The 27,943-nt window shown below is 36.0% G+C and overlaps 1 protein-coding gene across 9 annotated transcripts in view; it reads left to right on the top strand.

Annotated features, from left to right (window-relative positions):
- The window catches only part of LTN1 (listerin E3 ubiquitin protein ligase 1), a 56,989-nt gene that overhangs the window by 6,470 nt on the left and 22,576 nt on the right, over nucleotides 1-27,943 (top strand). For 7 of the 9 annotated variants that reach the window (XR_014077621.1, XR_014077622.1, XR_014077619.1 and 4 more), the window contains exons 3-19: nucleotides 152-250; nucleotides 1,303-1,533; nucleotides 3,842-3,894; nucleotides 4,834-5,014; nucleotides 9,903-10,076; nucleotides 11,034-11,224; nucleotides 12,297-12,432; nucleotides 13,296-14,105; nucleotides 14,808-14,849; nucleotides 17,698-17,887; nucleotides 18,544-18,783; nucleotides 19,394-19,547; nucleotides 20,340-20,484; nucleotides 20,947-21,133; nucleotides 22,739-22,898; nucleotides 23,890-23,994; nucleotides 27,304-27,446. Coding sequence is in view for 5 of the 9 variants with exons in the window: in XM_081572779.1 (XP_081428905.1) it covers nucleotides 152-250; nucleotides 1,303-1,533; nucleotides 3,842-3,894; nucleotides 4,834-5,014; nucleotides 9,903-10,076; nucleotides 11,034-11,224; nucleotides 12,297-12,432; nucleotides 13,296-14,105; nucleotides 14,808-14,849; nucleotides 17,698-17,887; nucleotides 18,544-18,783; nucleotides 19,394-19,547; nucleotides 20,340-20,484; nucleotides 20,947-21,133; nucleotides 22,739-22,898; nucleotides 23,890-23,994; nucleotides 27,304-27,446 (3,241 nt within the window). In the remaining 4 variants the exon portion in view is untranslated. The remainder of the gene's footprint in view (nucleotides 1-151; nucleotides 251-1,302; nucleotides 1,534-3,841; nucleotides 3,895-4,833; nucleotides 5,015-9,902; nucleotides 10,077-11,033; nucleotides 11,225-12,296; nucleotides 12,433-13,295; nucleotides 14,106-14,807; nucleotides 14,850-17,697; nucleotides 17,888-18,543; nucleotides 18,784-19,393; nucleotides 19,548-20,339; nucleotides 20,485-20,946; nucleotides 21,134-22,738; nucleotides 22,899-23,889; nucleotides 23,995-27,303; nucleotides 27,447-27,943) is intronic. The other 2 variants (XM_081572782.1, XM_081572780.1) reach the window with 2 other exon arrangements.

The following is a 27,943-nucleotide window of genomic DNA, read 5'->3' as shown; positions in this document are numbered from 1 at the left end:
GAACTCATAAGATTAGTATTATATGGCACAAACAGAAATAAAGTATTCTCATGTTACATAAAATAGACGAAGCTTCTAGAACAGCAGAAATATAATCAATAGTTAATATTATGGCTGTTGATTCTTAATGATTTTAATAATTTACTTTTAGGCTATGCAGGAATTTGGAACCATGTGTACAGAGAGAGACACAGAAATTGTAAAAGGAGTTCTTCCATACTGGCCAAGAATTTTCTGCAAAATTTCACTTGTAAGTATTCAGACTTTCCTAGTTTATTTCTGTTGTGTTGATGTTTTGTTTTTGTTTGAAGTTATAAGGACTGTCAAATTTATATGATTCATTTTTGGTGAGGGTTATGGATTGGTATGTCATTATGGTTATACAGATTAGATTATGTAGGTTGTGCAAAGGAATATGTGTTTTTGGAAAACAGGTTGTTACTATAGAATTACCTAGATACTTTTAAAAAGTGAAAATGAAAATCATGTCCAACTCTTTGAGACCCCATGGACTATACAGTCCATGGAATTCTCCAGGCCAGAATACTGTAATGGGCAGCCTTTCACTTCTCCAGGGGATCTTCCCAACCTAGGGATCTAACCCAGGTCTCCTGCATTCCAGGCGGATTTTTTACCAACTGAGCCGCACGGGGAGCCCATGAATACCGGAGTGGGTAGCTTAACCCTTCTCCAGCTGATCTTCCCAACTCTGGAATTGAACTGGGGTCTCGTGCATTGCAGGCAGATTCTTTACCAACTGAGCTATCAGGGAAGCCCCCCTAGACACTTTTGAGTCATAGTAAATTTTGACAGGGCTTCCCTGGTGGCTCAGCAGTAAAGAATCTGCCTGCTAATGAAGGAGATTCAGGTTTGATCCCTGGGTCTAAAAGATCTCCTGGAGAAGGAAATGGCAAGCTTCTCCAGTATTCATGCTTGGGAAATCCCAAGGACAGGAGAGAGTAGCTGGCTACAGTCCACAGGGTACAAAAGAGTTGGAGGCGACTTAGTGACTAAACAGCAACAAATTTTGACAATGTAATTTCTTTGTATACTTGCTCTGGAAGAATGAGAATGAATTGCTTCATTATCCCAGGAGTAGCCTTGACTCCATCTTGAATATAGTTCTTTTTATCTCATTGGGAAAAAGGAAGACTTAATCAGTTTTTCTATATAATTATGGATTTTCCTTTAGTTCTGCACATAGGTGAATTCTTATTAATGGGTCTTCATAGCATACCCAGAAATGTCTGTATTTGTTTTTATGGGTTAGAGCTGTTTTAAACCTTACTCTGTTTTCAATAGGATCATGACCGCCGGGTTCGAGAAGCCACACAGCAAGCTTTTGAAAAACTTATCCTTAAAGTAAAGAAACACTTGGCTCCTTATTTAAAAAGTTTAATGGGTTATTGGCTGATGGCTCAATGTGATACTTACACACCAGCTGCCTCCGCAGCAAAAGATGCCTTTGAAGCAGCTTTCCCTCCGAGCAAGCAACCTGAAGCCATAGCATTTTGTAAGGATGAAATCACAAGTGTAAGTCCTAGGAGCCATTCCATATCTATTTTTTAAAGTATTTAAGGGATATAAGGCATATTACAAAGGCACCTCTTTCACCTAGCATTGTGAAGGAATGAGAAATGAAAATATTTTCAGTGGAAGATTGCCTTTTTTAAATGGTGTATAACAAAATTGACCATTTTGGCTTTTTAAACATAATTAATTTTTCGGATTGGACCATTCTTAAATGATTTAGGTTCTTCCTTCTTTATTTTAGTATCTAACTTACCATGTCTAAAAAATTGAGGTGTGTGCTTTGTAATATACTAAAAAAAGAATCCATCTAAAAATTAAATCTAAACTTTTTTTCTCCCATATTTTCAATTCAATACATGTATACAGATATATTTCATCCTGATATTCCTTTGTATTTATATACTACAGTTTATTTAACTTCTTTCATATTAGTATACATTTGGGGTTTTCCCTCAGTTTTTTATGGTAACAAACACTGCTTCAGTGAACATTTTTGAACAGATCTCTTCATACCCTGTAGGGATGGGAGTTACCAGAACTTCTAGTAATTCAATATGTTGGGTCAAAGGATAAGAACTTGTAAAATTTTTATAAATATGGATAAATTGCCCTTCAAAAGGCCATCCAAATTTATACTCCCATTAACAGGTATACATTTCTCCAACACTTGGCCAACACCTTTACCAAATTCATATTGGCCATAGCTTTTGTGACTTTCAGTTTGTGTGTAATACTGTCCTTTCCATTTTTTCCCTCATTTGCCATTCCTAATATATGAACTAGGAAAAGTAAATTCCAGACTTGTTAGTATTATAGCAAGAAGTAAGAATAGGTGAGCTGTGAGTCCATTGAGGAGAGATGAGGTTTAAAAAAAAATCATGCTTTCATTCATTCCCGTTTAGTCCTCTTATATTTCTGTAGCACCCTGTGTATAATCCTACTTAAAACATCCTCTCTCTCCTTACCTCCCTCCCTCCTTCCCTTCCTTCCACCTTTAAATTAATCAGCCTTTCTGTGGTTCCCATGACCCTTTCAAATTCAAATTGCTTCTCTTGGCCTACAGGATTCTGCATGATCGCTTATTACATATCTGATCTCTTCACCCAGCGTATCTCTACACAGGCACACATATGCATTCTAGTTCCTCATTTAAATTCTTGGTTCTTCCATTCTTTTATTTTTCTGGGGTACCAAAGTTCTTTTTTTAGGATGAGGGTTTGTAGCTTTAATCATATTCTCAAAGGGAGTTCTCTGACCCAACTGTAAGTTAGGAATCCTTGGTTTATTTAAAACATCAAGCATAAATGTTATGAGAGTGAAGTATCATAAGTTTGGACACTTAAGAGTTTTAGAAAATGGGTTTTGAGACAATTAATTTGGCTCTTCATAGTTTTTTTGTTGTTGTTCTTGGCTTTGTTATGATTGGATAACTGATCATTGAATATGTGGATTAGTTCCTGTATTTTTTTTACCTTTAGTTGGCTGTGTCACAGCTATACAGATATTGGTTTGAACTCTGTTGAGTTCAAAATCAGTTTATTAGAGAGGAGTAAGACAAATGAGATTAAAATGTCATAGTGTCTCAGAGGTCATGGGCTCTGGTTCATACCATCGGGCTCCAGTCCCTCTCTGCCATTAGCTGGGGTGTTTGACCATGAGAAAGTTTCTGTGCCTCCATTGCCTCATCTGTTAGAGTGGGAATTCCCTGGTAGTTCACTGAGTTGCTGGGAGGATTAATTTTGGTTAATGCATGGGATACATGGTGGGTGGAAAAGCTCAGTAAATGCTGGCTATTATTATTGCTGATGAAATTGACACTGGAGCAGTGGCCTTGCTCGTACTCTACCCCAGAAATAAGCAGCCTTACTCTGCATTTCAAGAGGAACCTTAGACCTTCCTCTGTGATGGAGCAGAACAGAATGTGTGTTCTTCCCTGTGAGGAGGGAGGTGCTCAAAAAAGCGGGGTGAGGGAAGCAGAGCCTAATTCTGTCCCAGACTTACTAATCGGGTGTCCTTTCACTTAACTACTGCGTGCAAAGAGGAATGAAAAAGCAAGAGGACAAGAGTATTTCGAGAGAAGTTCCTCTTGGCAGAAACTAGAGATGTTTGAAAGAAGCACCCTATCCTTCTTTACCCTAACAGCTGCCAACCTTGGGAATTAGTAAGGGGAAAAAATTGGTGAAATTCAGACCTTTTAGTTTTGCTCCTTTTGTGAGGAAGAGGATTAAGAACTTTTAGGTAAGATGTAGTTTATACTCTTGTCTCTTCACCATCGACAGTTCAATAAGATCTCAATCCCCCTCTGTAGGTGCTACAGGATCATCTTATCAAAGAAACACCTGATACCCTCAGTGACCCACAGTAAGTCGCATTGTGTCTGTGTGACTCAGGTTAAGTGAAACTCTGTTGCACTCATAGGTAACAAGAGGATAATTTCAGTGTGATGTTGAAAAAAGGGATTTTTTTAAAAAAAGAAAAAGGATTCGGAATGTAAAGATGAAGATACTTAATGCAATATTATTTACCAGGTGCAGTTTTAAGTGCTTTTACCTGCAAGTTGTCCCTTTATTTAATTTGAATTATCTGGGAGCTCACACGTTTGGTTCTTTTACATAGAGATGTTTTTAGATTTTTTTTTCCCACATTTGCCTTTTGACAGTCATAGTAAAGTAAGGAAAGTAGCTCAGTCGTGTCCGACTCTTTGAGACCCCATGCACTGTAACCTACCAGGCTCCTCTGTCCATGGGATTTTCCAGGCAAGAGTACTGGAGTGGGTTGCCATTTCCTTCTCCAGGGGATCTTCCCAACCCAGGGATTGAACCCGGGTCTCCAGCATTGCAGACGGAGGCTTTACTGTCTGAGCCACTGCAGGAAGCATTTTAAGGCCTGGATGAAAATAATTGAAGAACTGTGAATAGTTCTATTAAAAGAATACTAAGATGTTCCATTTGCCTTTTACTCTTGTGTTCTAACGAAGCTATTAAGAGTCTAGGGAAAGCAGTCTTAGATGCAGTTTTATTCTCCAGAAACATCCAGTTCACTGCTACTGAGAGTGATGTATACATATACACTTATTTCAGGCCACTCCTTTTCATCTACTTTAACCTGGTATTATTCAAAAAATATGTAATTAAAATTGTATGTGTATTTTGTGTGGGGTTTTGGCACAGGGAGAATGAATATAGAAATAAAGTAACTTTGGTAGATATTCAGTGATGAAACATTTGAAAAAGAAGTGTTGCATACGTAGCTTGTCTTATTCCCAATCTTTATGTGTATTTATTTTCTTTTCACATCAAGAACTGTTCCAGAGGAAGAGAGAGACGCTAAATTCTATCGAGTCGTAACGTGTTCCTTATTGGCATTAAAGAAATTGCTTTGCCTGTTACCTGATAATGAGCTTGACTCTCTGGAGGAGAAATTTAAGTCTCTTTTATCACAGAATAAGTTTTGGAAGTATGGAAAACACAGTATACCTCAGGTATCTTAAACTTTTGGTGTTAAGACATTTCTCTGATTGCTTTTTCTCCCCTGATCTTGTTAGTTTTTATTTATGTTTAATGTTTATTGTTTATGTTTAAAACTCTGCAAACACATTTTTGTGCTGGGACTGAATTGCCTCTCACTAGAATGTTAATTGTATTTTCATTTTTTTACTTAGTTATTTGGACCTCAGATGCAGAGTTGAATCATGGTCATCCTCTGTTCATGGCACCTTAAAACTGTTACATGTGTGTGTGCAGAGCTCTTTCATTTAATATATTTATTTTTTTCCTTTTTGTCTTTCTCCATTCTCCACCTCTACCAGCTGACCATTCTAAATGTGATTAATCTGTACTTTTGCTTGTGTAGTTGAGTCTCATTGTTTACGATAATTAAGTTCTGTGACAGCAACAAACACTGAATACTGAAGCATTGCTCCTAGGGTTCCTTAGTCTCTGGTCACAACATTTCAGTAATTGGTCAGTACATTACCTTATTTTATGTTTGTCTGTTTAAAGACACCTTTTTAAATATATATTGTTGGTTCACTAACTTTGAACTCCCACACAGCATTCATGCCTGAATGAAGTTTATCCAATTTTCTTTGGTAGGCATGTCCCAACCTATGTATTTTTAATTCACATGAATGATTTCTGTGTTATATTTCATCTCATTTATTGCTTTTTACTTAGTAATTTTTTTCTAAAAGCACTAAACTGTTTAAATCCATCACATTCCTGTGTGTGTATGGTTGGTCCGAGGCTTCTCACTGATGGGTAGTACTCACAAGTCTGCGTTTGTTCCATCTTATACTCCACTTCCCCAGTGATAGACACCCTGGTTGCCTCGGACTCCCTGCTCCCACAAATAAGGCAGCAGTTAGCATCTTCATTCATGTATCCCCTGATGTGTGAGAATTTCTTTTTCTGAAATCCTCTTTAATTTTTGAATTGCTGAGTCAAAGAGTATATGCATGCTTAATTTTCTGAAGTAGCACCAGAGTGCTCACCTGATCGGCTGCATTACTCTAGGCTCAACCAGCAATACGTGATGAATACTGTTAGTATGTATCTTATATTGTAGCCAGGACCAGGCATCATTCAACTTCCTACTTTTTTATCAGTCTCAAATGAAGCTGTCTTTAATTTTAATTACTCTGCTAACTGGCAACTTACCATCTCTTCATAAGCTTTTGAAATGTTTGTGTTTCCTTTATAAACTACTTGTTCATATCTTTCTCCCCTTTTTTTCTCCTAGAATTCTCTTTTTCTTTTTCTCTGGGAGTTCCTTGTGTATTTTCAGTATTAGTCCTTTTGTCACTTTCAGGCATTGTAAATTATCTCCCATTCTGTTACCTTTCATGTGTCCTTTTTTATAAAAAATCTTAATTTCGATGTAATCAAAACCACTGGTTTTGCCTCATGAAGTCCTTTCTCATTTAAAAAAAAATTTTTTTTTAATTATTTATTTCTTACTTTGTATTTGGCTGGGGGTTTTTTTGGCCATGCCACACAGCTTGTTGGATTTTAGTTCCCCTGGCCAGGGATTGAACCTGGGCCCTTGGCAGTGAGCACTTGGAGTCCTAACCACTGTGCCAACAGGGAGTTCCCTGTATCTGGCTTCTTTTGCTCAGCATAATGTTTTGAACATTCTTTGTTGTTGCTTGTATCAGTATTTCAAAGTGGTTGTACTGTTTTCACTCTAATTAGCAGTGTATGAGGTTTTTAGTTCTATATCCTTACTTTGATATTGTCCACTGTTTTAAGTCATTCTCTCAGATGTGGGATTCGGGATCAGCAACTTATAGCTCATGGATCAAAATCTGGTACAGCTGACCTGTTTTTGTGAATCATTTTTGTATTGTTTGTGGCTGCTTTATGCTGCAATGGCAGAGCGAAGTAGTAGCAGAGACCGTATGGTTTGCACCGTTTAAAATGTTTATTTTCTGGCTCTTTAAAGAAAATATTTGCTGACCTTTCGAGTAGAGACTTTTCATTGTGGTTTTAATTTGCATTTCCCTCAGGGCTAATGTATTGAACATCTTTTAATGTGCTTATTGGCCATTGTATATCTTTTTTTTTTTTTTTTTTGGCCATGTCACGTGGCAAGTGGGAAAGCAGAATCTTAGTTCTATAACCAGAGATCAAACCCAGGCCCCTGCAGTGAAAGTGTTGAGTCCTTACCACTGGACTGCCAGGGAATTCCCTATCTTTTTTTCTTTTTGAGGTGTCTCTTTAACCTTTTTGCTCATTTTAAATTTAATATGTAGTATCTTTTATACCTAAAATTTCTATTTGATTTTTGTATATTCTGTTTCTTTGATGAAATTTTCTACTTTTTAAAGAGCAGTTTTAGGTTCACAGCAAAATTGAGGGAAAAGTGCAGATATTTCAAATATACCTCCTGCCCCTCACATACATAGTTTCCCCCGTTTATCAACATCCCTTTACCAGAATGATACCTTTTTTTTTTCCACAATTGATGAACCTACATTGAAACATCATTATTATCCAGAGTCTATAATTTACATTAGGGTTCATGTTGATGCTGTATGTTCTGTAGGCTTGGACAGATGTATAATGACGTTTATCTCGTGTTTTTCTATTCATTGTTATAGTTTTCTTTACCTTACTGAGTACAGTTATAATAGCTTCTTTAAAGTCCATGTCTGATAATAACATCTGGATCATCTTAGGATTGGCATCAGTTAATTATCTTATCCTTTGAGATGGGAATCACATTTTCTTGGCTTTTGTATGTTGAGTGATGTTAGATTTTATCCTGGACATAAATATTTAGATTGTAACCTGGAATATTATGTTTTGGAGACAGAATTATTTTACATTGCTCCAAAGGGTGTTGATGGGTTTGTGTTAGTGGACAATCAGCTTGGTTAGACTCAAGCAGCAAACTCATGCCTGCAGTGGGCATGGTTCAAATGTCAGCTGTAGATTTAGGCTGTTGAAACACAGAACGAGGAGGTTGTCTTCTCTCTGGAGTTCCCTGCCGCTCTCTTGCAGCCTCGGTTACCCTGGGCTCCTTTTCCTAGTTCCTTCAGTTCCCCCACGCAGAAGGATTCAGGCTTTCTTTTGCAACTGTAGCTGCCCCTGTGCCTCTGTGGTGGTGACTGTAGCCACCTTCAGGGCAAAGCTGAACAAAATGGGAACTCAGTATGTGTGGACTGCTTCCTCCAAGTAATGTCACCTCCTCCAAAATGTATATTTCAGTCTTCGGAGACCTCAGATAGTTTTTTGGGTCTGGTTCACAGAGTCTGTAGTTGTTCTTTGCAGGAAGATCAATGTATCAATCTCACTATTCCATATTTTTTTGCCTATTTTTAAGTCCGGTTTTTGGTCTTTATTTTTGAGTTATGAATGTGCTTTATTTATCCCGTATACAAATATTATGTCAGATAAAACATCATGAATGTTTTCTTCTAGTTTATAGCTTGCCTTTTCACTTTTTTCATGGTTTTTGTAGAGTAGATGATTTTGAAGTCCCTTTTTTCAATTTTTTTTTTTCTTTTACACTTCATACTTTTGATGTCTTATCTAAGGAATCTTTGCCTACTTGAAAGTTACAAAGATTTTTTAATATTTTATTCTAGATGTTTTATAGTTTAGGTCCATATAGAGTTAATTTTTGTGTAGGCAGAAAGGTGAGAGTCAAATTTATTTTTGTATAGGTATCTATTTGTTGAAAGACTACTAACTTCCTGCCTTCTCCCACCCCAGCCCTGACTTCTTTGACAAAATTCAGTTGAACATACGTGTGGGATTTTAATCTGGGGCTCTTTTCCCATTACATCTTAGGCCTGTCTTTATGCCAGCACCAAACTCTTATTATTGCTTTATGGTAAGTCTTGACATCCTCCAACTTTGTTCTTCTTTTTCAGAATTCTTTAGGCTATATAAGGCCCTTGCCATCCTGGGATAATATTTTATAATATGCACCATACTGAATGTGGTTTTTGTTACTATTGTGAATTTTTTTTAATTCCATATTCTGTTTTGTTTCTACTGTTGTGTAGGAATTGCTGTGCTTTTGTTGCACAGTGCTGTGCTTTTGTTAATTTTGTATCCACCAACTCTTCCAAACTCCAGTTAGTTTTATAGTTTGCCTTTAAATTCTTTTTTTTAATATTTTTATAGCCTATTATTTTGCTACGATTATAGATGGTAACTCGGGTTACTTTCTAGTTCTTCCCCCTGCCCCCTTTTTTCCTCTGTGTTTCTTGTGTCCTCAGTACTATGTTGAATAGAAGTGGTGGTAGCATGATGCTCTTAAACTGTGAACTGTGCTCTTATTTGTATATTTACTTTTAGTTTAGAAATTGTACTTGGTTCTTTTCCAGATCTGCTGTGCTTTTTCTAAGATCCTTTTCCCTTCAGATTTCTTTAAACTTTTGTTTCTTTAAATGTAACACAGATTGTTAGTGTGAAGTTTGTAACTGACAGATAATTGTAAACTTAAAGGTCTCAGATCTCTGTGTTATCTTTTGTTCCTGCTCATAGTGGCCCATAGTATCCTATTTTTTGTTTGGCTGTATTGACTTTGTGCTGACTGGTATATTTGTAGGAATAATTTGAGTCCCCAGATGAAGGCTTCTGAGACTGGAGAAGATTTCTATTTGCTTGAGCCAAAGAAATAGAAAGTTGAGTTCTTTGTGCCTTCACTTTTGGCTTGTAAATCCTAACGTCTTTTCAGCCATGTGGTGTTCTTAAGGTTTTTTAATGTTGTTAAGATTCTTAAAAAGTTTTTTCTAACCCTTTTAGTTTTATTTATGGAAGGTTGGTATGAATAACCTACCTGCCATTACCATAAATAAAAAATTTTTTATCACATCTTTTCTAGACTTCTATTCAGCCTTCCACTTTTTCTTTCAGATCCGCTCAGCCTATTTTGAGTTAGTTTCTGCTTTGTGCCAGCGTATTCCACAGTTGATGAAAGATGAAGCATCCAAAGTGAGCCCGTCCGTTCTTCTTAGCATCGATGACAGTGATCCCGTTGTATGCCCTGCTCTCTGGGAAGCTGTACTTTATACACTTACAACTGTTGAGGTAAGTAAGAGAGGTATGTTTAGTATATTTGGGAATACTTGTCTTCTTAATTGTATTTTTTTTTTTTTTTTAATATAGTTACTTGGCTGCAATGGGTCTTGGTTGCAGCATGCAGGATCTTGGATCTTTGTTGTGCATGCAGGATCTTTAGTTGCAGCATGGGAGGTCTTTTAGTTGGGATCTTGAGTTGAGGCATGCGAACTCTTAGTTGCATCTTGTGGGATCTAGTCCCCTCACCAGGGATGGCACCCTGGGTCCTCTGCATTGGGAGCATAGAGTCTTAGCCACTGGACCACCAGGGAAGTTCCCTTAATTGTATTTTAGAAGCCTTACATACCATGCGAGAGAGCCTATCGGTTTGTAATTTTTAAAACTTGCTAGAAAAATGCTTTCTTGGACATCAAGTACTTTAATCCAAAACTTGGTATAAATCTTAAACTGACTATAAAATAAAATAGAGTTTTTATTTTACTTTCAGTTTAGTCAGTATCAATTCTTATACGGCTTAACGAAGTCAACATATCTGAATCTTACATTAAGACTCCAGGAGATAGTGAAGGACAGGGCAGCCTGTTGTGTTACAGTCCATGGGGTTGCAAGAGTCGGACACAACTTAGCGACTAAACAACAATAATTGCTGTCACTTTTAGAAAGCAGCTTTTTTTTTTTTTTAACTTGTTTAGAAAGCAGTTTTTTTTAGGAATCTTTCAAGTTAAATAATTATTTTTGATCAATATTGTCCTAGAAGCATGTTGAATACATGGTTACCATATGTAATAAATTTCTTATAATTTCAAACTTTTAGTTTTTAGTGGCAGTGAGAGATTTTTTTACTCCCTTTAGGTAAAATACTTGAATTTTATTTTTGAAAGTCTCTATGCCTTTTCTCTTGATTGGGAAATGTATGTTTATGATCTCTAATTACTATTATAATCTTTTTTTTCTTTTTTTGGTAAGGACTGTTGGCTTCATGTAAATGCAAAAAAAAGTGTGTTTCCCAAGCTGTCAGCTGTGGTTCGTGAAGGAGGTCGGGGCCTGGCTACTGTCATATATCCTTATCTTCTGCCCTTCATCAGCAAACTCCCTCAGTCCATTACACATCCAAAGTTGGATTTCTTCAAGAATTTTCTCACCTCCCTAGTTGCAGGGTAAGGAATTTTAGTGTTTGGGTTTTTTTAAATAATTTTATTTATTTATTTAGTTTTGGCAGTGCTGGGTCTTCATTGCTGCTTGGGCTTCTCTCTAGTTGTGGGGGCTACTCTCTAGTTGTGGTGCATGGGTTTCTTATTGCAGTGGCTTCTCTCCTTGCGGAGCGTGGGCTCTAGGGAGCACCAGCTTCAGTAGTTGTAGTATGTAGGCTCAGTAGTTGCGGTGTACAAGCTAGTTGCTCTGCGACATGTGGGATCTTCCCAGATCAGGGATCAAACTTGTGTCTCCTGCATTGGCAGGCAGATTCTTTACCACTGAGACACCAGGGAAGCCCCAGGAATTCAAATTCTTGACCTTTAAAGCCAAATAAATTTTTTTTCTTATTTTTATAAATGGAAGGAATGACGTAATTATTGTCATATTTAAATTTCCTCAAATGGTTTTACTGTTTATTAAACACTTCTAAAGTTTTCTCGCTGACAATTAAAATTGGAATTCTTTTCTGTGATACTTTCAAGTCTTCAGTGATAGACTATAATAGAAAGTAAGCTAAAGTATTGTAAGACCCTTTAGATGGAAATAGGCTCTTTTTCAATGACCCATTTTTTTGTATACTGATAAATACAAATGCCCAAATGCAGAAAATCAACCAGTGATGTTTTCCGTTAACGTAAATATAATAGCTCTTTAAACTCACACTTAAAATGTCATTTCAGTGTATTTGTTGAACTTAGTAAAAGATACCCAGTTTTATTAATGATTAAAATTTTTTTTTCACAACACTACTATCTTTATTTGGTTAAGTCTTCTCTTAGAGATTTGCAGGTGGATTGGTTCATGAATAGAAAATAAATGTTATCTTCTGTTGACCCATTTGTGAAAATATGCTTTTTTTCATAGTTCTTCAAGTTTATATTCTAATTGGGCTGTATTTTGGTTGGTTGGCGTTAGTTTTTCATTTAAGAATTTTATTTTTTGGAAATCATTTTTGATGTCTTTATTTTGGTGTTTTTGAATTGCTTGTTTTCTTTTTCATGAAAGAATAAGCCACATGTACTTATTATTTCTTAGGCTATCAACAGAAAGAACCAAAACCAGCTTTTCAGAGTGCTCAGCAGTGATATCTGCTTTTTTTGAATGCTTACGTTTTATAATGCAACAAAACTTAGGGGAGGAAGAGATAGAAGAGATGCTTGTCAATGATCAGGTATTTATATTGTAAAACTCATCAGTGCCTTTGCACACTACGTGTAAAGAATCAAGCTCCTTGTGTTTCTGTCATTTTTATTAATTAGCCTTCCTTGTAAAGATTTCATTTTTATGATTTGCAAATTTTTATATAGTAATGTGTATTACTGACCAGATAAATAAAAATTTCTGTATTATTAGTTACTAGCATAATACCATAATGTCTAAGGGCTAGTTATTCTCTGATTGTGCAAACCCTGTTTTAGAGCATTGAAATGCAAAACAATTTAGAAGATGTGATTTTCAGTCTTTTGTGTTTTAGTTTAAATTATATAGTAATCATCTTGTTCCTTCTAAAATATGTAGTACATCTATCCTTTTGTGAATGATTGTGCTTAGCTTTTAGGACTAGTGATAAGAGCAGGTTCTGGAATAAGGTTCCTTAAGGCAGGAAATTAATTACTGTGATTATAGAAGCCCAGAGTCTAGTTGATCTCAGATATTTAATTTTCCTTATCTTTGTAATTTAAGAGAAGGCATTCTGAATTCTGTGGGTCCTATATTTCTTTCATATTGGTTTAGAAAAAAGCAAAACACTTGAGTAAGTTCAGAAGATACAAAAAAAACTGTACTACTTATTGATGACCAATAATCTTAGTCAGTTATATCATAGAAAGTAATTCAGGGGAGAAATAGTGAAATCATTAGGCTCTTTGAATGATGTGAAAGTGATTTTCCAGTTCAACTTAATTCTTTTCAGAGTTTGGGGGGAAAATCATGTTTTTCAGTTATTAAATAAGAAATTTATAATGCTTTACAAATAAGGTTCAAATTTTATTTCTCCTGAAAAGTGAACTTTTATATTTCTGCCTCCTCTTTCAGTTGATTCCTTTTATTGATGCAGTTCTCAAAGACCCAAGGTTGCAAGATGGGCAGCTATTTAACCATTTGGCAGACACTTTAAGTTCCTGGGAAGCCAGAGCCGATTTGGAAAAAGATGAGAAAACAGCCCACAGCTTGGAGAAAGTGCTGCTGAATTTCTGGGAAAGACTATCAGAGATCTGTGTTGAGAAAATCAACGAGCCAGAAGCCGATGTTAAGTCAGTTTTGGGTGTTTCTAACCTACTGCAGGTCCTTCAAAAGCCGAAGAGCTCCTTGAAGTTAAATAAAAAAACGGTTGGTAAGGTTAGATTTGCTGATGAGGTGCCTGAAAATAATAAGGAGAATGAAAAATGTGTCTCCTCACAGGGAGAGAACAGTGAAGGCTCTGAGTTAATGGCTGAACCTTCTGTCTCTGCGAGTTGCTCCAACCTTATATCCCCACTGAGGAAAAAACCTTTGGAAGACTTAGTCTGTAAACTGGCAGAGATGAGCATTAATTACGTCAATGAACAAAAGTCGGAGCAACATCTCAGGTTTCTTTCCACCCTGCTCAGCTCATTTTCCTCACGCCGAGTGTTTGAAGTGCTGCTAGGCGATGAGAAGCAGAGCACTGTCAAAGACAAGCCTCTTGAGATAGGCAGACTTGTACAAAAAAATCCCGCGGTACAATTTTTATACCAGAAAATAATAGGTTGGCTAAATGAAGATCAAAGGAAGGATGCCTGTTTCTTGGTGGACATTCTGTACAGTGCCCTCTGTTGCTGTGACAGTAATGTGGAAAGAAAAGCTATTCTGGATGATCTTACTGAGGTATTACTGTTCTGTACCTTTGGGTCTTCATTGCTGCACGGGCTTTTCTCTAGTTGCGGCGAGTGGGGGCTACTCTAGTTGTGGTGTGCAGGCTTGTCACCGCAGCGGCTTCCCTTGTTGAGGAGCACAGGCTCTCAGGGACTTGGGCTTCAGTAGTTGTGGTACACGGGCCCAGTAGTGTGGCTGCCGGGCTCGAGAGCCACAGGCTCAATAGTTGTGGTGCACGGGCTTAGTTGCTCCACGGCATGTGGAATCCTCCCAGATCAGGGATGGAACCCGTGTCTCCCGCATTGGCAGGTGGATTCTTTACCACCGAGTCACCTGGTAAGCCCCTCTTCTGTTTAAACTGTAGTGGTTTACACTGGCGCACTGATAACGGATGAGTAGGATGAGACCCGGATGGGGGTTATTTGGGATTGTTGCTTGACTATGAATGTCAGTTTATGGACAGTATATTCTTGACTGGGATTAAGAAGTATGTGAGACTTCTGGGTCGCTGTCCAGTAAGAGTAAATATGTTAAGATGACAAAAACTTGGTAATGAAAAGGTAAGTACTTGCAGTCTTTAAAGTTGGACTCTTTAAAGTTGGACTCGCTAAAAAGCATTTTAGTTTTGTAGTGACTGCATGCTCACTTCACTTGTAAAAAGTTTTACCAGTTACTGTTTGTTCTAGCAGATTTTTTCTCTTTTTCTTCTTTTAGGTGGAGCTGAAATGGAACTCTGTTCTTCAGATCATTGAAAAGGTACCTTAGAGATACTCTCTTTTTTCTGTATTTATAGGTGTAGGAAAAAAAAAAAAACTACAGCCATATTCGGGTACTATATGTGATCGGGTGTCTCCGTTAAAGAGCTTCCTTATTATTGTAACTTTCTTCTCATAATTTTGGAAGACTTAACGGTGTTCACCTTTCTATAGAATTATTTTTCTGATTAGGAATATCAGGGAAGAATGAACAGGTTCCTGAAAATCTAATATTTCTTCCCTAGTGGGTAACAAAGGAAGAGTTAAATGCTTTATCTTTTATCTTAGTTTATATTTTAAGCTAAGGTTTCTTCTGTTACCCTAGTTATTTTTTCTTCTGTAGAGATGGATTGAGTGTTTCTAGCTTTAGGTAGAATGCATCAGTAAATTAAGTTTGTTTTACCCTGGAGTACTATACAAGCAAACTAAAGTCTTCCCACCTTTATTTAATTGTCATTTGACTAAGGAAGAAAGTTAGTGATGAGAATAATAAAAAGAAGTCAAGGAACATAAACAATTTAGAAAATTTTCTAAATGACTTAAGTATTCTTTCCTAATGAGTTTGTAAATTATATGATGTAACACTTTTCCAACCAAAGAAATATTATGACTAGTTGCCTAAAAGTTTTCCTTTTTTAAAAGCATTTGTCCATTATTTTAAAATATTTTACATACATAACTCTAGTTTACAAAAGTTTCTTTTTCTTTTTTCCTGTCTTTTGAAATTATGGTAAAAAAAACACAGAAACTGTATCATCTTTAACCATTTCTAAGTACAGTTTAGTAGTGTTAGAAGTGTTGTGTTAATATTAAGTGAATATTAGAAGTGTTAAGCATTAATATTTACGTTATTGTGCAACCAATCTGCAGTACTTTTTCACCTTGCAACATTGAAACTCTATACCCATTAAGCAAAAACTCCCCATTTCCCCCAACAGTTTATTTTTACAAAATAAACACTGAGTATTGATTTACTCTTTTTCAATGAGAAATATAATTTATCAGGCACACCATTTGAATTACTCTATCCAGTACCTCTCTCCATATAGGCAGGCTACATGAAAAGCCAAATTATGGAAAAGCTGCTGGATAAGTCTACAATCAGAGCAAAAGTAGTTAATAATTTGATAAGAGAAGATTGATACATCTGTTTCCAACTTAGGGAGGTACCTGCCACATAGTTCAGATATCTCTGTTTGGAAGACTTGGGCAGTGTTTGGGAGTTCATAGCCAGTGTTTCGGAGAAGGCACTGGCGACCCACTCCAGTACTCTTGCCTGGAAAATCCCATGGACCGAGGAGCCTGGTAGGCTGAAGTCCATGGGGTCGCGAAGAGTCGGCCACTACTGAGCGACTTCACTTTCACTTTTCACTTTCACTTTTCACTTTCATGCATTGGAGAAGGAAATGGCAACCCACTCCAGTGTTCTTGCCTGGAGAAACCCAAGGACAGGGGAGCCTGGTGGGCTGCCGTCTATGGGGTCGCACAGAATCGGACACGACTGAAGCGACTTAGCAGCAGCAGCTAGTGTTTGCCTCTGTAGTTCCATGCCTAACTAGCTTCCCTATCCTCTAGTCAGATTCTTTCTGTGAAAGTGTTAAAACATAGAGAACTTGGACTTCATGTCTTGATAGCCTGAGAGACTTTTTTATTCAGGAGTTTACTTTCTGGATTCTATAGAATTCTATAGATTGCTTTTACTTGGTAAGCTATCTTAGGAAAGCCAAAATTAATAGCCATCTAAATTCTAGTTTTTCTTATGTTTTTATGCAACCTCATACTTTATGAGCAGAGTCCTAAAGCCAGCTTCTTTAAAAACAAACCTGAATTTTGTAACCAGAAAAGGACCTTAGAGATTGTCAAAGTTAATGTTCATTTTTTAAATTAGAAAATAGGTCCGGTTGGTTAAAAGCTTTGTATAAGGTCATAAAGCCAGAATAGTGATAAAGCTTGGGCTAAAATAAAAGCTCTTGGTACCTACAATATTTTAAATAAGGAAATAAAATAGTTTTTCAGACACTACCCAATCCGCATTTGGATTTTTTTTTTCCAGATTGCTTTGAAATGAACCAGGTTGCAAATTCCTTTCTTCTCAGCCCTTAAACCAAAAGAAGCTCTGGGAACATGGATCACCATGCTTTTGGGGGTGGATTTACAGTTTTTTTCCTTGCCTTCCCCACCCCATGAAAATAAACCAGTTGCTATCAGATATCTGGCCTCAGTAACTATTTCATAAAATTTGGGCAAATAATAAGGCCCATTGTTCATATTGAAGTAATTTGCCACTATTATATGTTAATTCTTTAATTTTAACAAAATTAATGAACAATTTAATATTTGTAGAGCATTTTAAAATCTGTCTTTAAAGTTCATCCATTCATCATTTGTTGAACATATCTACAGTGTTGATAGCAGGTATTAAAGAAGTTTAAGACAATCTCTGCTCTCAAGGAACTTACAGTCTCATTGGAAACAAGACATACACAGATGAAACATTATTTGCTCTAGAAATTCAGAGAAAAGCAGTGTGATGAGTATGGGCTGTTATGGGAGACTTCACAAAGCAGGTGGGATTTATACTGAATATAGTAATGGATGAAATTTTGATAAGAGAGGGAATATTTATGGTTGGGAAGATAGCATGAGCAAAACATGGAAGTGTACGTAAGCGAGGCTTAGTGGGGAGTAGGGAACATACCAGCTTTCTTAGCACTTGAGGAGGAGGAGTGGGGGATAAAGTTGGGGCCATGCTGATGAAGGGAGGTACTAAGGTGCAGGTAATATTTTGGGCAGGTACACTTTTTTTTTTATCTTGATCCTAATCTTTGCTATAATTTTTATGGTTTTAGGCATGCTCTAGTTCAGATAATCATGCTTTAGTAACGCCGTGGCTCAAAGGAGATATCCTTGGAAAGAAATTGGTAACCTTGGCAGAGCATCTTTGTAACAAAGGCTTGGAATCCGCAGTATCTTCTGAACCTTACTTCTCAGAAAGATGGACTCTCTTAAGCTTGGTGTTATCCCAACACGTTAAAAACGGTAGGTAAAAATATGGCTTGTTTTTTAATAGGAAGGGAGTCTTTTTTTTTTCACCTTTTTGGAGGGATTCCATGTTACTCAGTTAGCATAGTATTAGTTGCGAATAGCAGGGTTTAGTTCATTCAAATATCCTAATTTTGTAAACACTGTTGTTGTTCAGTAGCTCAGCTGTGCCTGGCTCTTTGCAACCCTGTAGACTGCAGCAAGCCAGGCTTTCCTGTCCTTCACCATCTCCAAGAGTTTGCTCAAACTCATGTCCATGGAGTCAGGGATGCCATCCAACCATTTTGTTCTCTGTTGTCCCCTTCTCCTTTGTAACATGATTTGAGATGTTTATTACTTTTAGTTTTATATTTTAAAGGGATTTGAATTTAACTGTTCACGCTAATTTTGTCTTTTTAACTTAATTTAAAACATTTTTTATGTGAGGGCTCTTATGTGTGAGGGAACAGATTGATTTATTGATGTAATTTTCTTCTATCTAATACATAAACACCTTGTTTTTCAAAAAAACACATGGAGAGACAAGGTGTAATGTTAACCCAAAGTAAAGTGTTAAAATACACCGATTGAAAAATGAAAACCAAAGATTGAAAAAAGGAAAATTCACTGTTAATATGATTTATATTTTGTCTGTCTGAATTTTTTTTCTCTAGATTACTTGATTGGAGAAGTTTATGTTGAAAGAATTATTGTTAAACTTCATGAAACTTTATCCAAAGCAAAGAAATTGTCAGAAGCTGAAAATAATGACTCGTCAATGTCTTTTATCTGTGATGTGGCCTATAACTATTTCAGCTCAGCGAAAGGATGCTTGCTAATGCCATCATCTGAAGATTTATTATTAACTCTCTTTCAGTTATGTGCTGAGAGCAAAGAAAAAACCCATTTGCCAGGTAATAGCCCACTGCTCAAATGTTTTGTTGGGATTCTCCGGCTCTGACCTTCATAGTGTAAGTGCCCAGGCTTTATTAATTGAATCATAATGTGTTTGCGAGTTGAAAACATTTTGAGTAAAGGGCTACAAATCTTAAAACACTTTGAGCTTTACAAACCAAGTTTCTAAACCAAGATGAATGTAGACATTTTGTCTCAAGTTCTGACTTGATGTCGAGGGAACCGTTTAGAAGTGGCTGTGATAGATAAGTTAGTCTTAACCCCTTCACTCAGTATCTCTGGCAAGTTGCTAATTTCTTGATGCCTCAGTTTCCATATTCATAAAGGGTTGTATTAATATCTCATTCTCTTAATAGTTAGAAACATTCAACCTTGGTATATATTAAAATGAAATTGAGATTCTTACCATTTTTACATTTATATGGCATGAACTAGCTTGTATCATCACATATTTATGACATAGTTATTTTGTTTTGGCAAGCAAATAATAGTTTTATGTTTTCTTAATGCTACCTTAAAAATCTCAGATTTGCAGTGAGTGCTTTAAAGCATTTTGTATTGCTGATAGTTTAGAGAGACTACAAATTACTGTTGACATCTTGATTTTAGACTTTATGATCAGTAAACTGAAAAATACTTGGCTCTCTGGTGTGAATTTATTGGTTTGTCGAACTGGCGACACATATAAACAGAGTACCTTCCTACGTTTATCTGCTCTGTGGCTGAAGAACCAAGTTCAGTCTTCGACTTTGGATGTCACAAGGTAACCTTTTTTTGATGCTCAGTTGCAGAGTATCTCTTTAATAACTGATCATCGTCCTTAAATAAGATTTCATGGTTAGTGTGAGTGCCGGTGAAAAATGACTTGTTATGTAAGAAATCTATAGGATTCTAAGAGAAGATCCAAATAGATTTTTCCGAAAGGATTTTGTATTAATGATCATCTGTTTGAACTCAAGTAATTGAAGAATGATTTGTTTTAGCTTACCTGCTGAACTCCTGATTTATGGTCACTGAAGTGATACGTTTCTGTCCTGGTCTTACACTGGTGTGGATAACTCTGTAACCTCTCATGGCCACCACAGACAGTGATTGTCCTTTGTTGTTGGTTTTCTGGGGGGTCTGATAGCCACTGTTGTAAGTGATCGAAATTGCAGATGTTTTTCACATCTCGTACTTAAATCCATAAATAAAAAAATAAAAACTAAGAGAACGCGTCCAGAGCTGCCATGGTTGGGTTAAATCTTTCTCTGAGTATCATGCTCTTTTCATGAAATGAAGAAGCTATATTTCAGAAATACCTGATCCTGAAATAGGTCTCCTTCATTCCAAAATAGAAACAGCACTTGATTTCAAATTATGAATGTTGGATGAAATCCCCTATTTGATTGTGTGTCAGTCATGAGAGGAGGGTGGAGATGTCACTTACCTTTATTTTCATATATCTTTTTGTTCAGGTAAACTGTTACTTGCCATGGGGTATTTAATGTATACCCGGGTGTTCAAATTGGTTATAGCATAACTACAGTAATTATGTTCCTTGCTTTATTTTCAGTCTTCAGGTGCTTTTGTCTGCTGTTGATGATTTGCTAAATGTACTTCTAGAGAGTAAAGATGCTCATCTCCTGGGAGTTTATATTGGCAGTGTAATGCCAGATAACAGCGAATGGGAAAAAATGAGACAGTCTCTTCCCGTACAGGTGGGTTTGATATTGGAGAGTGCTTATATCATTCAGAAGTGTGAATTTCATGCAGGCTTAAATATTTAAATTTTATTCTGGGAAAGAAAAAATGTAAATGAAATGTGTATCTTATTTTCCCTTTCTGCCTTTAAATGGTCCTATATTGGATGTTTGATGTTTACAAGACAGCAGTTGACACGACAGTTGACATGGGACACAGTGAATTCTACATAGTTCTGTCCTGAAGTTACCCCAAAATACACATGTTGATGATTTCTGCTAGTAGCAACCAAATTTCTAGGCTTCTGTGCTTTTACTAGTAAACTGGCAATAGCTTCATTTTTGAAGTTGTTCTAAGACATTTTGAAGATATTCTACTAACTTCATCGTTGTTCCCTGTCTTAATTGTGTAGGTAGTAAATAATTTAGATTGTTGAATGATTTTGTATATAATTTAATGTTTTTTGTTTTTTTTTGCAGTGGTTGCATAGGCCTCTTTTAGAAGGAAGATTGAGTTTGAATTATGAGGGTTTCAAAACAGATTTTAAAGAGCAATATACAAAGAAACTTCCCAGCCATTTGTGTACTTCAGCATTATTGAGCAAAATGATATTAGTTGCACTGAAAAAGGAAACAGTCCTGGAAAATAATGAACTTGAGAAAATAAGTAAGTATATATGAGCATTCAGATAAATACATATAAATCTTGAATTAATTAAAATGTAATTTTGAAGTAATTTTGAAATAATTTTGATTATACTTTAAGTTTTTAAAGAATGAAAAATCTCAAACTCCTTTTAATTATTTTAATGATAAGAAATTGAGGCCTCTTAAGAGATGAATTTTAAATTGCAAATCGGATGGAATCATACCAAAAAATCTTGCTATAGTCTTTGTTATCAGTAGAGCAGAATTTGGTGGCTCAGTCGGTAAAGAACCTGCCTGCAATACAGGATACCCAGGTTCGATCTGTGGGTGTTGAAGATCCCCTAGAGAAGGAAATGGCAACCCACTCCAGTATTCTTTCCTGGAAAATCCCATGGACAGAGGAGCCTGGCAGGCTACAGTCCACGGGGTCACAAGGAGTTGGACATGACAGAGCGAGTAAACCAGCACCACAGTTACTTTAGCTGGCATGTCGTCAGGAAAAGCAGACCCTGCAGCACATAACCCTAAGGAAAACGGTTAAACGAGTCTTGTTTTTCATCAGGGATTCTGAATTTTCAATTAAATTTTTTTCAATTAATTTTTGGATCACTCCCTTTGTGTAGGGGTATAGTTTTTTCCCCAGCAAGTGGAAGTTCAGGTGTTGAATTTCAAAAGGATTTGAAACTCCCCTCATTCTAGGAAAGGGTATAGAATTGCAGGTAGCCATGTGACCTGTACAAAATAGTATGAAAGGTGGACGACTTGAATAATTCCTGTGTCAGCTTGGTTGTAAGCCCTCAGTGGAGTACAGTTCCTAGCAGAAGAGAATATATGCCCTGTGGAAGAAAGCTGGAACACCTCTTACAGTGAGCCAGCTCCACCTGTAGTTAATATCAAGGAGCTTAGCCTGCTGTTTGCTTTACTCACTGAATGAATCTGTCCAAAAACAACATTGGGAATTAGGGTAATAATTTTTGTTGTTTTTCTTAATCTGGAGCTTTCAAGAGATGGGATTAAGATTTTGAACCAGATTTCAAGTCTTTCAACTCCAAAATCCATACCTGGAGAGTTCTGACTAATTATGTATTAAGAACCTGTAGTATGGCTAGATTTCGTGAGACTCAGTCATTTAATTCTTGCAACAGTCCCCTGAGGTAGATTTATCGTATCCTAGTTGGTAACAGCGTATGCAGCTCTTTTGCATCCAGACTGGTCTGTCACCGAGGCCCTTCCCTGTGTACTGGGTCATGCTCTCTTCCTTTTCTTAACACATTGACTTGAACTTCTCAGGTCTTGGGTCCCCTAGTTGTTTATCCTAGATGCAGCTTCTTACCATTTGTGGCAAAAATAGTAGGAAGATTCTTCTAGCATCTCTAATAACTTCGGTTCCTGTCACTTTCTTAACTAACCAGACAAGGGACCAAGTAAGGTTTGGGAGAGGAGTGGTATTTTGTATCCAGTAGGCTCAGTTTTCACTATAATTGTATATCAAAGAGCTGAAAATCAGTTCACAGATATTTTAGAATTAGTGGGCACAGCAATGTTGGAGAGCAGGAGACAAGTGAGGACAACTGCAAGTGCTGTTCACACAGTGCACTCGGTAATGTGCTGTCCATTCTGTTAGTTGCAGAACTGCTCTATTCATTGCAGTGGTATGAAGAACTAGACAATCCACCTATTTTTCTAACTGGATTTTGTGAAATGCTTCAAAAAATGAATATCACATATGATAACTTATGTGGACTTGGTAATACTTCCGGCCTTCTGCAACTGTTATTTGACAGGTAGGAATCCTTTTTCAATTTCTATTTCATGACGATTTTGCTAGTTTATGGTTTTGTGTCTGTAAAATGTAAGCCCACTCCATGCTAATCTTTGAATCAGAGGGTGGTTTTAAATTAATCCCAGTCGTTAATGATAAATACTTTATGGGTGCTAAGTACTTGATTTCTTCTTCTGGGGAGATATTTGTACTTTGCCTGTGTTATTAAATCCATGAATGTGATTCAAGGGGCAGATGACAGTGAAAGAGAGTCCTGTAGAAGTTGTTTTAATTTGTCATATGTGATCCATCCTTCGACTTAAATTTTACCTTAAATTTCCAAGGTAAAATTTAACCTTTTACCTTTATGTTATTTATTGCAGGTATGTCTTAATATCATAACCACAAAAACCTTGCCCCTAGATAAGGAAATAGGTATGAAAACGAGTCATCGTAGAGGTTATAGCAGTCTGATATTTAGTTGGTTGAAATTATTCTGTTGAACTGCTTACTCCTGAAGAGTTTTTCATTTGCCTGTAGTATTTTTCATATGCTTTGCAGTATCAGAGGCCTCCGACTGAACAGGTCTTCCTCTTCAGTCCCACTCCACTTACTTGACTCTCAAAACTTTCCTCAGTGGATATTAATACCCTCCTTGATTCCTCAGCTTCAGCAATCCTTGGTCTCCTCTGGGATATCACTCTCCTCTGGGTCTTCTTCTCTGTCCTCTTTCTGGCTGCAGCCTCTGATCCTCCAGCTTAATCCTTAAGATCCTCTCCCCTGTTGGGATGAAGGGGCTTTGAGATTGCCTTGATGAGAGCTTAGTAAAGGAGTTTCAGAAGCCTAAGTTGCCAGTTCTTTTGGTAAAGGCAGTTATTTGTGTGCAGAAGTACTGTGTGAATTGATACCCTGACAAGGTGTTTTATTTAGTTCTGTAAAAGGAATCCAGGTAAGCAAGTGTTTCAAAACATTAAGTATACTTTCAAAACAGATTTTTTTTTTTTCTTTTTTAGATCCAGGAAAAATGGCACCCTTTGGTCTCTTATTATTGCTAAGTTGATCCTTTCCCGAAGTATTTCATCTGATGAAGTAAAACAGCATTATAGGAGAAAAGAAGGGTATTTTTATTTAAAATACTTTTACTTTGAAATTTATTATGACTGGCCACTCTGGCAACCCTTTACGTGTGTAATGAATCAGGAAAACAGGTTTAGGACATGAGGAAATTAAATGAAAGACTATGAGACTTAAAGAGTATAAAACAGTTCCAATCATTTTAGGTTGAGGACCCATCTTTTTTTAATAGGTGTTTTTACCTTTATAACATTTTATTGAAGAATTTTATATGTGCTTTAAATAATTAGCATTTGATAAGCTTATTCTCTTTTCCCCAGAAAAGATTCTATTCTCGGATAGAATCTTTTTCCCTTTCTCTAACATCCTTTTTCTATCCCTTTATTTGCTAAATGGAAGTGATAAGGAAAGTTACTTACTCTCCTAAATAAGGATCATCCCACTGAAGTGTATTCTAAAAATTCAATAAATATATTCCTAAGGCAAAGAAGTAGATAGTGAGGTTGGGCATACTAGAGATTTACTAGAGTTGATTGAATTAGAGAAGCTGAGCATTCAAATTAAACACTTAGCTGAAATTTACCAAGAGGCATTTTGAATTTACAGATTTATCAAGAATTTGGAAATTATATATATGTGTATGTGTGTGTATGTATATATGTTCTGGCACAGTAAAATTGTAAGCTAAATTTTGATTTTTTAAATCTTAAATTTTTAAAAATTTATTGTTTTGAGTTCAGTTAATGTGGATTATAGGTTTACGTGCAATTATAAGAAACACAAAGAAATTCTACGTACCTTTCACTTAGTTTCTTCCAAATGGTACCATTGGATAACTTTCATACAATTTCGCAGCCAAGAAATGACACTGATACAGTCCACTGACTGAGTTGGCTTGCACCCATGTGTGTACTCTGTAGATCACGTTACCACCACATTCCAAGACACAGAATAGTTGTATCGTAAGGACCCCTTGTAGTACCCTTTCCTGCCACAGCCACCTGCCCTCCTGCCATTCTCTTCCTCTCTGGCAACCAGTAATCTATTCTTTCTCTAATTTTTACCATTTTAGGAATGTTACATAAATGGAGTCATACAGCATATGATCTTTTGACATTAGCTTTTTTTATTCAGAATAATTTAAAATTTTTTTCTGTTTGCATGCGTCGTAGGGAATTAACTAAAGAACTACTGGAACTAATTACAAGTGAGATGGATATATACTTGATATACAAAAGTCAGTATCTTTCTTATTCATCAGTAATAATCGATTTAAAAATGGCATAGAAAAAAAAGATTCTTTTCACATTGACAACAAAACTGTAAATACTTAGAAATAAATCTAACAAAAAATTACAGTTGTAAAACTTAAGATCACAAAAGAAAGTGGGAAGATAAATTGTAAAAATTGTTGTTGTATCTAATTTCATTGTAATGTTAGTCAAAATTTCAGCAGCATTTTTTGAAAAACTTCACAAACTCTTCTAAACATGGTATGCATTTAAAGGAAAAAATGCTTAAGAATAGCTAGGAAATTTATGAAAGAGAAAAGTGAAAAGGACTTGCCTTACCAACACAGTGATTAAGCAGTATGAAATTGGTGAATAGATAGATCCTTGGATCAAAGTATGGAGTCCAAAAACCAATCCACACATAAATGAAAATTTAGTTTTTGATACAGGTGGTCTTTCAGATCAGTGAGATAGGAAAATTGGACCTGTGTCTGAAAAAAAAAAGTGAGAACCCACTCCCTTACATTATACATGAAAGTAAGGTCCAGATGAAAATTAAATGTAATGAACATATCTATAAAAGTATTTGGGAAAATAAGAAGCTATATAGTCTTGGCACAGGGAAGATCTTAAGCATAGCACAAACCCAGAATCCATAGAAGAAACAATAGGTACCTGACTTTGTAAAAGCAAAAGCCTTTGTGCCCATCAACAGATGAATGGATAAACAAAAATGTATACGTTATAGAGGTATTGTTCTGCCTTAAAAAGGAAGGAAATTTTGACATACTAAAATGTAGATGAACCTTGAGGACATTATGCTAAGTGAAATAAAGCAGTGACAAAAAAGGCAAATACTGTATGATTCCACTTACATGAGGTACTTAGTCATATTTATAGAGACAGAAAGTTGAGTGGTGGTTATCAGGGGCTGAATGGAAGGAAGATGGGGAGTTCTTATTTAATGGATTGAGTTTCAGTTTTGTAAAATGAAAAAGTTCTGGAGGTTGGTTGCACAACAGTGTGAATGAACTTAACATCACTGAACTGTACACTTAAAAACAGCTAATCTGGGAGACTTCCCTGATGGTCCAGTGGTTAAGACTCCATGCTTCCAATGCAGGAGGCATGTGTTTTACCCCTGATCGGGGAACTATGATCCCTCATGCTGCACAGTATGGTTAAGAAAAAATAGTATGGTGAATTTTACATAATGTATATTTTACCACAATTAAAAAAGAAAACTTCTGTATGATAAAACTACAGTATAGAGGACAGGTGACAAAATAGAGAAAAATACTTGTTAATTAATAAAGAATTAATATTCATAATATAAATAGCTTCTAGTAATTAAACTGTTCAAACTGAAGAATGTGTCAAGGACTTGAACAGGTAATTCATAGATGAAATAGTCAAAGGTAATTCATCTATGAAATGTGGAATAAGAAAGGATTTGCTTTATTAATAATGACAAATACAAAGGAGTATATTTTATCTACCTTATTGCCAGGCAATAAAAAGAATTATTATATGTGCAGCAAAAAAGTGAAACTTGTACATTTTTGGTGAAAATGTGAATTGATTATTCTTTGAAGAACAACTTGAAATTATCAGAATATAATACATTCAGATCCTTTGATTTTGCAGTTCTACTTATAGGAATCTAGCCTAAAGAGGTGTTTGCACATATGCAGAATAGTACCTGCTCAAGGACAGTTATTATAGTGTTATTTGTAAGAGCAAAAATGTGATGGAAAAAACCTAAATGTTCAGTAATAGAGAAATAGTTAAATTATGATTGTATGGAATATTTTGGTTTTGTTTTTTATTTAGCTATGTAGTTTTAAAATAGAATACTTTGTACCTATATGTTCTGCTATAAAGCAGTCTAGAAAGTATATATAAGTAGCAGGTAATATAAAATTTAGATACATAAAACCCAAGTATATATATGCACATATACAACCTCTTTCATAGTTTCTTTTATTCTTTTTCTATTCAGTTATTTTGTATAGTGGAAATTTTAGTCTTTTTAAATTGTATAAATAAAAGGAATTTTCTGAAATAACTAAATATTTAGGATAAATATAATTCATACCTTTTTTTTTCCTCTTTAAACAGTTTTTTTCCACTAACAGAAGGTAATATGCATACTATTCAAAGTCTCTGTCCATTTTTGTCAAAAGAAGACAAGAAAGAATTCATTACTCAGTGTATACCTGCCCTTTTGGCCTGGACTAAGGAAGATGTTTGCAGTATTAATGGTTAGTTACTTGGTAATAAATATTTCATTAATTTAATTATTGCTTGAGCTGAAAGAAGTGTTTCTTAACATCTAAATCCAAATCTAACAGAGATAAATTATAGCTAATTTTTTTCCTAGTTAATATTCTTCCTACATAACAAGTTGACTCAATAGGATAAGTGTCATTCATTGGAGAGTGACTGTTATTTTGCCGTATAGAAATGCTGCAGCCTTAAGGGAAGGTTTATAACCGTAGATACCCTCTAATCATTTCTGTACCATGTGTAGCTCTTCTTAGCTATACATCATTTCTCCCTAGTCAACCAACGAGTGAACTTACAAAAGCAAAAGAGGAAACAGCTTTTGTCATGTGTTAAACTTTTCGGACATTCTGTACTCCTGTTAGTTCATTTGCTTGCTAATTTAACAAGCACTTATTGAGCCCTGACCATGTGGCAGTCTCTTTTGTAGAGAAGATAGATATGAAGTTATGGATAACTGATACAGCAAAAAGAT

This window comes from Giraffa tippelskirchi, chromosome 2 (genome assembly GCF_054371585.1).
Source record: "Giraffa tippelskirchi isolate mGirTip1 chromosome 2, T2T-mGirTip1v1.2.pri, whole genome shotgun sequence".
In the NCBI taxonomy this organism is placed as follows: Eukaryota; Metazoa; Chordata; class Mammalia; order Artiodactyla; family Giraffidae; genus Giraffa; species Giraffa tippelskirchi.
This window is presented reverse-complemented; position numbering and strand designations above follow the sequence as displayed.